Source organism: Balaenoptera ricei, chromosome 1, assembly GCF_028023285.1.
Source record: "Balaenoptera ricei isolate mBalRic1 chromosome 1, mBalRic1.hap2, whole genome shotgun sequence".
NCBI classification, from domain to species: domain Eukaryota; kingdom Metazoa; phylum Chordata; class Mammalia; order Artiodactyla; family Balaenopteridae; genus Balaenoptera; species Balaenoptera ricei.
The window spans coordinates 11,561,589-11,573,557 of NC_082639.1; the positions used below are offsets into that span (position 1 = coordinate 11,561,589).

The 11,969-nt window shown below is 50.4% G+C and overlaps 1 protein-coding gene across 1 annotated transcript in view; it reads left to right on the forward strand.

Annotated features, from left to right (window-relative positions):
• Nucleotides 1-11,451, forward strand: part of KAZN (kazrin, periplakin interacting protein) — a 463,767-nt gene extending 452,316 nt beyond the window's left edge. The window contains exons 14-15 of the mRNA XM_059913793.1: nt 7,255-7,369; nt 8,981-11,451. Coding sequence (XP_059769776.1) covers nt 7,255-7,369; nt 8,981-9,142 — 277 coding nt within the window. The 3' untranslated portion in view covers nt 9,143-11,451. The remainder of the gene's footprint in view (nt 1-7,254; nt 7,370-8,980) is intronic.
• Nucleotides 11,452-11,969: the final 518 nt, after the last annotated feature.

The following is an 11,969-nucleotide window of genomic DNA, read 5'->3' on the forward strand; positions in this document are numbered from 1 at the left end:
CTTTATAGATGGAGAAAATTGTTTGAAGGAGCCAAGGTACTTGCCTAAGGTCAAACAGCTAGTAAATGGCAGAGCCCAGATTTGTCCTTTATTCTATTAAAGTGATATATTATGTGATTGATTTTCAGATGTTGAACCAACCTTGCATTCCTAGGATAAATCCCAATTGGTCATGGTGTATAATCTTTTTATATGTTGCTGGATTAGGTTTGCTAGTATTTTGTTGAGGAATTTTGCATCAATATTTACAAGGGATATTGGTCTGTAGTTTTCTTTTCTTGTGATGTTTTTGTCTGGGTTTGGTATCAGAGTAAAATTGGCCTCATAGAATGAGTTGGGAAGTTTTCCCTCATCTTCTGTTTTGGGGAAGAGTTTGTGAAGGATTGCTGTTCATTATTCTTTAAACATTTGGTAGAATTCACCAGTGAAGCCATCTGGTCCTGGGCTTTTCTTTGTGGGAAGTTTATTATTATTATTATTTTTACTAATCCAAACTCTTTACTCATTGTAGGTCTATTTAGATTTTCTGTTTCTTCTTGAGTCACTTTCAGTAGTTTGTATCTTTTTTTAGGTTCTTACTTTTAAAAAAATTTTTTTAATTGAAGTATAGTTGATTTACAATATCGAGTTAGTTTCAGGTGTACACCACAGCGATTCATTTCTATATATATATACACATATATATGTGTGTGTGTATATCTATATCTATATCTATATATATGTTCATTCTTTTTCAGGTTCTTTTCCCTTATAGATTATTATAAAATATTGAGTACAGTTCCCTGTGCTATACAGTAGGTCCTTGTTGCTTATCTATTTTACATATAGTAGTGTGTATAGTTTATATCTTTCTAAGAATTTGTCCATTTCATCTAAGTTAGCTATTTTGTTAGCATACAATTGATCATATGATCATTTCCTTGTAATCCCTCTTATTTATGTAGAGTTATCCCCTCTTTCATTCCTAGTTTTACTAATTTGAGTCATCACCCTTTTTAACTCTTGGTCAGTCTAGCTAAAGGTTAGCTCATTTTGTTAACAGATGCCAGATTTGAACCTGAGGCTCTCTGCGTCAGGCCTGAGTGCTCAACCCCCAGACCACATGGGGCCTCAGGGAGCAGCTGAGCCACACCCCATGTTATGCAGGTGGGAGAAAATTGTGCATCTGTCACAGGGTCCAGATGCCCTGGACTGCCCTCCCCCGTTGGCAGGCTGATACCCAAGCAGTTCTCGTAGACCCTGCAGCAGAATCATCGGTGCTCTTGTAATATGCAGATACCTCATCCCCAACTCAGACCTACAGGACCAGAATTTGCTGGCAGACCCCGGGAATCTACATTTTCAGCATTTTATGCATGCTGAGGTGATTTTGACAAGAACCCTATTCCATGAGCCATGAATCAACAGGTGCAGGAAAAAGGCTTTTCTCCTCAGAATTTTCCACCTTCCTTTACCTCCCTTCTGGAGCCATGTGATCTGTAACAGTCTTAAGATCTTCCGAGCCCTGGAGGGGCAGCTCTAGCTAAATATTAGCCGTGTGACTAACATTTGTGTGACTGATTAAACCCTTGACCCCCCGTGAGGTGGGAGGTATGTTGAGGACTGTCTAGGATTAGTGGGTGAGCACTAGGGAAGTTTCAACGGGGCACAAATAGGGTGGGTTCTTAGGTTGTTGGGAGGTCAGAGACTCCTTCAGGAACTAGATGAAAGCAGTCCTCCTGATGTCAGGACAAGGAAGAGGGAAATGGACTCAGTCCAGGCTCCTCATTTTACCTCTGAGGAATCTGAGGCTGCTCAGCCAGGGAACCAAGAGGCAATACCAGTACCAGACCCCAAACCTGTCTCCCTGTTAGGAACTTTTTCCTTGATGCTGCTTTTCTCCACGTATTGGTCATAGCTTATGAGTCAAGGTCTCCACGTGGGATGTGGGATTTTGGAAACTCGCGGCCCGTTGCTGAGACCCTGCCATGGGCCAGGGGATCAGACTTTCAGTTAGCTGGGGGAAGACAGAACTCCATGAGTTTCTAAAGAATTTTAGAGCCTGCTGCTGTTGGTACAAGAGTCCCCAGCTAAGCCAAACACCAGGGAGACAGTGATCCCCAGGCAGGTGGTGAGATGCTTGGGAAGGTCTGATGGGTTTATATTAACCAAGATCTTTGGGCTTTGCCCAGGACATCTCTGCAGTGGTCTAGGTATCTCATCCTGTCTACTGCCTTCTTGCTCCTTTTCCTTCTCTGTTGCTGATTTCAGCTTTCCAGAAAGAGAAAGGGCAGGGCAGGTCTTTTGGGGTGAGTCCTCCCAGAATGCTTGGATTGGGTAGAGAGATTCCAGTTTGAGGAAACATCCCGAACCATCAGAATAGACTTGAGATGCCAACCCTGGGACTGAATCCCAGGCCGGGTGAAACAGAGGGATGGTCATAACAGCAACCCTTCACACTGATACCATATGTCATCGTCAGCAAAGTGCTGTCACATCCCTTGTTTCATTTGCTCCTCCTCCCTGTGAAGGAAGCTGAGTGAGAAGGAATCGTTGCCTCCTTTTACAGATAAGGTGACAGGCTTCAGAGAGGTGCTGTGACCTGCTCAAGACTAGACGGGAGTTCGTGGCAGTGCTGGAATCTACCAGCAAGGACTCCTGTGACCCTCCACCATGCTAGGAAGCTTGGAGGTGGGGGCTGATGAGCACCTGGTTCTGCTCCCCAGGAGATGTGACCCCTGATCACATCTGTGATCCCACGTCACCCGGTAGATGCGATGCCTGTAGTCACAGGGGTGTAGTCAGCTCAGAGCATCTTGGGAGATTATAGTCCCCATGTGTTAATGGCCCATGACCAGGAAGTCAGGGAACATCAGCACCCAACCCAACTCTAGGAAAGGCACATTTACCAAGAGTTTATAGGTTCTAATATGACATCATGTTCTCCAGCCTCCTCTCGTTGCCATGACAACCATAGGACCAAAGGGACTGAGGCGGAGCAGTTTCTGACGTCATCTTGTGATGTCTACTTTGACACACACTGACTTCTTGCTTCTCCTGGTAAATCCCGTTCTAGCACCAACTCTGTCATAGGACCGTGCATTAAAGATCCAGAGAAATAAATCAGTGGACCAAAAGGATGCAGGGAGTAGCCAAGCCGTTCCAAAGCATCACAGGAGCCAAAAAAAAAAAGCCTTAATGAAAATGTGTGACCATCTCCAGCACTTGCCTGAAGGACGGTGTATCCTGTCACTAACACAGGGTCAGGCACCAGGCGGATTCAGCCTGTAGTTCATTTAGATTCTCTCTGAAGGTTAGGCCTGAGAAGAGTCCCCTTTAGGCCTCGGAAGCATCAGACAAACATTGCATCTCTCTTGTAAATACTCCTCCGCATCCTGTGGCCTCATGACCCATGGCCCCAAAGTGCCCCTTTTTGTTTCCAAGGATGCAAGAGTCAGCCGGCATCTCCCTCCTTTCCCTCCTCCTTCCCCTCCTCCTTCCCCTCCTCCTTCCCCTCCTCCTTCCCCCTCCAGACACAGTTATAAGGTGGGGTTATCAAGCTACCATAACCATTTGCTAAGCTCTGCCACGGTCCAGGCTCAGAACCTAGCACGTTGTTACCACCTTCTAGAGGCGGGTGTGTGAGCCCCATTTCACAGATGAGAAAACTGAGGTACAGCAAGGCTGCATATCTTGCCTGGGGCCATAAGCTGATAAACTGAGGAGCTGGGATTCAAAGCATCATGCTTTGCTGCTTCCCTAAAGGGCAGAAAGAGTGGCCAGAACAACAGGGGAACCGTGTCAAGCAGTGGTCTCATCTCCCTGGGCCCCTCCCAGGGGACTTTTGAGCCTCCATCCCGAAGTATAAACAGTGAGACAAAGTGAACGTGGAGCCTGACACAGAGACGCCCCACGATAACTGACAGTTCCCACCCCCTGACCTCACAGGAACGCTGGAGCGGCTCAGTGAAGCAGTTTCCTCTGCAGTTGGTTCCACGGGGCTCCCCTTTCTGTCACTTTGCTCCAGTGTTCTCATTAGCATTTCAGCAGGGAAGAGCAATTCCATTATGAACTCAAATAGACTCAACCCTGGAGCACACAGAATAAGAGGCCTTGTCACAGCTCTACCTCCTTGGCTGGCAGGCTACCCAGGTCTGAGAGATCCAGGCAGCAGGCAAGGGGGAGTATTCCTGGGCCCCCTGGCAGGTCACCTGCGCCAGGTGGGGGAAGGGGCCCATTGAGATTTTCAGGCACCCACGAGAAGGTGATGTTTCGTAATATTCTGCCGCACCCCACCCCCAAACGATCACTGAACTGTGAGCCCAGAGACCAGGCCCTGGGGCGGTGTGGTCCATGGAGTCGTGGTCCTATGTAAGGAGGGGGCACGGCAGGGCCTTTGGGGGCTGAATTCTGGCTCCTCTCCCATCATCTGTGGTTTTAGCAAGAAACTTGCCTTCTAGAGCCTCGGTTCCCTCATCTTGAAATGCGGACAATCACTCCTCCTCCCCAGGGCTTCGGGAGGGTTCAAGGAGCTGACTCTGGGGAAGGACCTGGCATCATGCCTGGAACACAGTAGGCGGCCAATTAATACTCTGTCCTCCCCCACTTCACTCGGCTCCACCAAAGCATCTTGCACCTCACGGGCCTCGTAAACCTTCATTTAATTGGGTGAGACTCAGACCTCAGGCCAGCCCCACTGGCAGAGGCTGATTCCCACCCCGCCACCTTCCTTCCTGCACACGATGCCTTTTTTAGTGCCCAGGACACCCTCTACATTGACTCAGGAAATGAGTCAACAGAGATGCCCTATCTTCCAGAAACTTCCCTCATTAAAACTTATCCTTCCAGCATTCCACTCCCTCAAGGTCTGACAAAGGAAGTAGAAATATTCAGTAAGCCATTTCAAGTCTCCAAAGACCGTAACCTTGCGCTCGGCCTATTTGCGTTTTCGTGACTTTTAATCCGTAGGAGGAACGGTACAGTTTTAGCCACGGTGGAAAAAGCTAGAAGGGAAGGTGTTTTGGCACAATGGTGGCAGGAGCTGCCCTGTGCTCCTCTGTCTACACCACAAAGGCAACCACTTTCTGCTCAGGGGATGGTTTTTTAAGACCAGAGCTGCGTACTGGGCTCCATTGTACAGATGAGGAAACTGAGGCCCAGCAAGGGAATCAGCTCACATGAGGGCACAGCTAGGGGATGGTTGAGCAGGGACTCAAGCCAGGTCTGTACCCCTCAACCCCTGTGTTGGTCACAGCAATTACTCATGCTATGCCAGCCCCTTCTCAGCATTTTATATGTGTCCTCTCATTTAATCCTCCAATGACCTTATAAGAGAAATGTTGATATTAACCCCACTCCACATTCTGTCTCCTCCTCTGGGTCCTACGCTGACCCCCAAGGTGGGAAAAACACGGTCTAGATCTTGCTCCTAGAGGCCCAAGTTCAAGTTCCATCCCTGCCACTGTGTGTCTTGTGTATCCTTGGATGAGACACACATCCCCTCTGGACTTCCATCTCTTTTTCGGTGAAAAACAAAAGAAGGGGCTCTGGAGTTCTCCCAAGCTCATCAGACAGCTGATGTTCCATGAGTCAGGGGGGTTTAACGCACTTCCCACAAGACAGCAAACACAACTGGCTGCATGAGTTGAGATTTTCGTGGCTTCTGCACTTAGAACAGCTTCCCCACTAGACCCAGGGCATTCCATCCCCAGATGGAGGAGAGAGGGAGGTCATCAATGAAGACCTCAGTTCCTGACCCGCCGCAGAGCAAGATCCTCCCTGTGACGAGGATGTCCTGGCACCCGGGGACCTGAGAACTCACCTTCACCTGCCGCCCAGCAGCCCGTGGGGTCCCCTGCCCAGCACGCTCCCCGCCTTGAACTTTCTCAGCAGAACTTGCCCCGAAAGAAGCAGAGCTTCTCTAAGGCAGCTTAAACGATATTAGAGGGTTCATTTCTCTTCATGAGTCCACCTCCGTGGTGGCCTGAGCCGAGGCTCACAGCTCCTGTAAAGACACCTCCTGACCGCCCGTCAGCCAGAGCCAATTCCTCTGTAATAAGTTTTTACTGTTAATATGACTTATTATCACTATAGCCATTTACTGGATTCCAGCTAAGCTCCAAAGCACTTTTTAACTAACCCTCGCGATCACTTCGTGAAGTTGGCTCTAATACGATCTCCATCTGGCAGATAGAGAAACCCAGCTTTCAAGAAACGAAGTGACATGCTCGAGGTCACGCAGCCCGTAGAGAGTCGAGCCAGGATTTCAATGCCACTAAAGCTCCAAGAAAGATGCTGGACACCAGCGTCTTGGGATTGGTGAGGTTGACAGGGAAGGTACAGAAGGCTCTGCCCATGCTGGGGCCAACCCTGCAGGCAGAGAAAGACAGGAGTCCAAGAGACACACTGGTTCACCCAAAATCTAAAAGAGAAGGAAGGCAGGTGGGAGGACTAAGTTCGGAACTCCTGGCTCTGAACCAGTTTCTTGCCCCAACTCCATACTCCATACGCACCAGCACTAAGATTCTAACGCAGGGGCTGGCCAGCTTCTTCCATAAAAGGCCAGATAGTGAAGATGTTAGCACTCGGGAACCACGTGGTCTGTGTCCAAGTAGACAACTCTGTTGTGATAGTAAGAAAGCAGCCATAGACAACGTGCAAACCAATGGACTGGGTTCCAATAAAACTTTATTTACAAAATCAGTCAGCTAGCTGCATTCGGCCCACAGGCTGTCGTTTGCCAAGTCCAATTCTAACAGAAGCCTTTGATGCTTTTGTACAAGGAAGGGAGCCATGGGGGTAACAAGTCAGTGGGGGACCCAGATTTCAAATGCAGAGTGGGGGAAGCTTTCTTGATGTTTCTGAAGTCACACCTAATGAGCTGACATGTGGGGCTTCTCCCATCAAGTCTCCCCTCTCCTAATAGGGTTTGCAGGGCACTGGGGGCTTAAGAGAGACTTTGGGGTCTCTGAGACCAGGGTTCAGATCCTGGCTGTGCCGCTTCCAGCTGTGTGATCCTGGGCAGATCGCTTGATCTCTCTGTGCCCCTTTTCCTCATCGGCAGCGAGAAGCCTGGCCTCTAGGTGTGCTGTGAGGATTGTGTTTGTAAAGTGCTTAGCACGGTGGTGGCGCGTAGGAGATACTCAGTAAACCGCAGTTGCAGTCACTGTTCCTGGTGTGAGTGAGTGAGTGAGTGTCTGTGTCTCTGGATGGCAGTAGCTGACACACACCCCCGGCTGCCGCAGCCCTGCTGATTTGCACTGGGTCTCTCCTCAGCTCCACAGGCATCCGGGAGGCTGAGCGATTCGGAACGCCCCCGGGGAGGGCCTCCAGCATCACCCGGGCGGGGAAGGAGGAGAACAGCGGTGGGATCAAGTACAAGGCTGGCCGGGTAGGTCGCTCCATGTGTTTACCTGGGGGTCCCCCAGCCTCGGAAAGAAAGGTCTTTGTGTCGTCTGGAGGGGGGCCGATGGGCCAGGTCACAGGTGCAGCTGGGAGAGAGGCCCTGGAAGCCACCCTCAAGGGACCTGCATGATGGTTAAGACACACTCAGCCTTGTGGGGCCTTTGTCACTGTATCTCGAAGTGCAGGTCTCACCTGCCTGCATCAGACTCACCTGGGTGGATGCTTAACATGCAGATTCTGGGACCCACCTGGGCCTCCTGACACAAGGGCCTCTGGCGCAAGGGGAACCCCGCATGCCACAAGGCTGCCCAGAGGGTTCCAACACACCCTAAACTCTAAGGGCCACTGACTTAGATTTTGAACTCCAATGGCCTGACCAAGAGCAGCGGATGAGACTCTGGTGCATAAGAACATGTGTAGTTGGGTCTGATCATGCGGACTCAGGGCGACACAGATTCCTAAACGGAGGTGTATAGACACAGACGACAGAAGCGGATAATCCAAAATTCTTCCATTTATTCAGCGGACAGTTTCAGGTACTAAGTGCATCTCAGGCACGTCCTGAGTGTGGGAGATAAACATGAATAAACGACCACCCTCACCATTAAGATGCTCTCAGTCTAGACTGTGCACTCCCACTGGGGGTGCTGTCACCCCCGAAGGGGTCAAACTTGGTTCGGCTCAGGGAGGGCACAAAAATCCTTACTCGTTTTATGCATGAAGCACAGCTATACACATGGCACATAAACAGAAGCACAGTATACCTGTGGCATGAAAATTTCATAGTGGGAGTGTGATTAGGGAAAAAATGTCTAAAAATTCTTCTTTTTAAAGGGGCAGTAATGAACAAAAAGGTTGAGAAACACTGGTCCAGAAAGAAAGGCGGTCAAATAAATAAATAATTACAAAGCACTGTCATGACTACCCTGATAGAGATCTGTTCAAAATAAGAGAGAACTATTTACTGAGGGGCCACTGTGTCTGATGATTATAGCTACTGTCTGCTAGCACGTGGCTGTGTGCTTTCCAGATGGATTTCCACTCTTTGCAACAACTCTGGGAGAAAGGAATTATTAGTCCCATTTTGTAGCTAAGAAAACTGAGGCTCAGAGGGGACAGGTGACTTGTCCAAGGTCACACAGCTGGGAAATGGCAGAGCAGGGATCCAAACCCCAGTTTGTGAGTCTCCAAAACCCACACTCTTTCTGCCACACCAGGCAAGGCTGGAATATTTCTTCTTGACCTGGGAATGCAGTCAGACCTCACGCCCACACTCATTCTCACCCCCACTCCTCCTGCTGAGGAGGAAGGTGAGAGACTTCGGTAGATAATCAGAAAGACTCTATTTGCCCTCACCCTCAGTAACAAACTGGTTCCTTCCAGCTGGGAACACAGAGCTCTCTCCTAAGGTTAACTCACAAGAATCCTCTCAGTCTCCCTGAGGAGTGGAGTATTATTACTAATAGGAGGAGCACAGAGTAGTTAGGTCAGGTCACACAGCAATTGAAATTGGAGACCCCACCTTTCCCAGATCCAAGAACATTCAGTTCTTTTTTTCTCTTCTTCCTGTCCTTTGTTCTCATTCCTCTCTTCTCAGCTGCCCCTGGGAAAGATAGGAAGGGGCTTCAGCAAAGACCCCGATTTCCACGACGACTATGGCTCTCTTCAAAACGAAGATTGCGGAGACGACGACTCCCAGGGCAGGCCCGAGCAGTGCCGTCTGGAAGGCTACAATGGCCTGGAGGTCACCAACGTGTAAGGAGCCGATGCTCCACCAGACCCAACACAGAGAGACGCGGGGATGAAGGACAGCCAGGGACTGTCGCTGTTGTACATAGTGATCTCGGCCTGAGGATGCTCCTCTAGCCCCGGGACATCCCAGCAGACTGCTGTGACTTCGGATGGGAACCCCGAGGAACGAGGGGGCTCCAGCCTGCCTGACCTGAGCGGGCTGTGGACTTCCGTGCTCACTGGAGGGAGACTGGCCCAGGGCGCCCGTCAGGGTGCCCGGCGCCTCTGTCATCAAGGCTCCACCTCGGAGTGACTCAGCCACTGAGCAGTTCAAGTGGTCCTGGGAACCTTGAACTGAGCCACAAGGATGGAAAGAGGCACAGGGTTCCCCAAAACACCCTCCCAGGAGGAGCAGATGGGACTCCAGCCAGACACGCAGAGCCCAGCAGTGACAGCACCAGGAGCTAGCAAAGCTGGAGGCTGACCGGTCACCACGTGGACCCTTCTGGCCAGCCTGGTGGAGGTCTCAGCTCCAGCATACATGCCCCCCATGACCAATAACTTGGCTTCTGACTTGGATCACTGAATCTCTCTTGGGAGAAGGCAAAACGGGAAGGTCATTCCCATCCTAAAAGCCGTGTGTCACATCCGGGTGGACATGTTAAAGGGCTACTTGCTCCCTCCTCCCGGGAGTGGCTGTCCTGGGTGGAGGCAGGTGACATCCCTGTGGGGGTGGGGCTGACCAGCGACATTGCCAGGAAATGCAGATATCTGGTCATCAGGATGAAGGATATCGTGTCGATAGGATCGGGGTTGACTGAGTTAGGTCCGTGACAACTGTACCAAGTGTGACAGTGGGTTTGGGACTGGGAGCAGGGAAACGCTTGTCATCATTAACCCAGCAAACCTTGTTGTGATGTCTGTCACCTGACACACAGGTGTGCTCACCAGTGCCCTAATTGAGCTGAATCTCACAGGTCGCTAAGATGGTGGAGAGGATCCCCAGCCCTCTTCTTGACTCTACTACTGTTTTGCTGTGTGGCTTCTTCCCAGTGGCCTCATCTCTCTGTGCCTCAATGTCTTCATCTACAATACTTCTGGTTCCCTTCCAGGGATGTTGTGAGGATTAACACTTGCTAACGTCTGTAACACTTTGTAACCTCTCAGGAGACAGGTGGGAAGTTATGGGGTCCAGGGTGGGTGTCTAATTTCCCATTTACAACACAGAACTGATATTGTACTGATACTGTACTGGTTCTCTCCACCTGTTTTTTGTTGTTGTTGTTTTTGTTTGTTTGTTTTGGGGGCCGCACCGCACGGCATGCGGAACTTCCCCAACCAGGGATTGAACCTGCACCCCCTGCAATGGGAGGGCAGAATCTTAACCACTGGACCGCCAGGGAAGTCTTCTCCCACTGTTTTGATTGGAGCAACATGCAAAAGGAGGGCAAGAAATGTTTAATGTTCAGACTCTCTAGAGCCCCCAATAGGACTTGACTTCCCCAAAAGAGGAAAATCCCACGTACATAACCCTTGAAAATGAGTTTGATCCATGTGTTCAGGCTTGAGTTCATTGACCTCGATGCTGAGGAATGATTAGGGAAGGGCACATGGCATTGGAGTTCTACTTACACTTAGGTTATCAAAGCAAATCATTTGTTGGAACCACGATGCTCAACTTCCATTGAAGCCTTTGGCACCAACAGTCTATAAGAGGTTTGAATGTCCAGGACTAGAAGCCGGGTCAGCCTCCAAGAACCGTCAAAGCATGTGCTTCAACCCAATGAATTACTTCCCCTCAAGGAAAAGCACAACCCGAGGCCTGATGAACTTGAGAATTCCTCCTCCCCGAGGCCGAAGACCGTGGTTTCCTAACCTTAACACAAGCACAGCTTTTCTCACCACCGGAAACCAAATGCCTCGTTGTGGACAGGTGGATGCCCCCTTTTGTCTGAATGTTTGGCCTCCTAGGGACACATTTCTGATTCCAGGGCCCAAGGGGTGAAGCTCTGGGACAAGGGGTGAAGCTTTGCGGAGGTTCCAAACCCAGTAACTTCATGACATTCAGCCACACACACGGGATCGGAGGCTGCAGAGTCCGCAGCTGGAGAGAGGAGTTAAAACCTCCATCTAACCTGATGCCACAGGCCACTCCCCAGCCAGCATCCAGGCTGGCTGAGCTGGCACCCCAGGATCTGCCTCTCGGGAAGGAGCAAACCCAGAAGGCAGTTATTCCCGTAGGGTGAGCAGGAATGGCAAACCGACAGGTGCCTGAATGCAGGTCTGATTATTTGAAACCAGTGCATTGTTCCCCGACTCAATCCCCTTGGGGACAAGATGGGCAAGTGGAAAGTTGGGGGGGGGGGGTCACTGGCAGGGATGGCACTGCCCGAAACATTCGCAGCATTCGGCCGGCAGGCCTGGGGCAACGTGGGCAAACTTGGATGCGCCTTTTGGTCCAAACGATGCCCTAAGGGCACATTCTCGCCTCCCGGACGCTCCGTATTCCTGGCAGCCAGGCAAGCGTTTGGAGCTGGCTTTGCAACATGAGGATGGGTTGGCTGATAAATGAACAGCCTCCATACAGAGTTAAATCAGGTGAGCTCTGTCTGCTGGAAAAATCCTAAATGTCCACTCTGCTTCAAGAGCGGGCAAGAAGAGCAGGGGATGCAGACTTGGCAGAGAGGTTCTGGTACCTGGTTAACAAAGGCTGGCAGAGCAGCCACCCACAGAACAGTGACCTGCCACGTCTTGTCCAAACGGCCTGAGTCATGGTCTTGGTCCTTAAAGGGTGACATGGCATCTGGACCTCGGAACCATGTGAATGTGCTTCTCTGAGAGCTGTTGTCACCTGC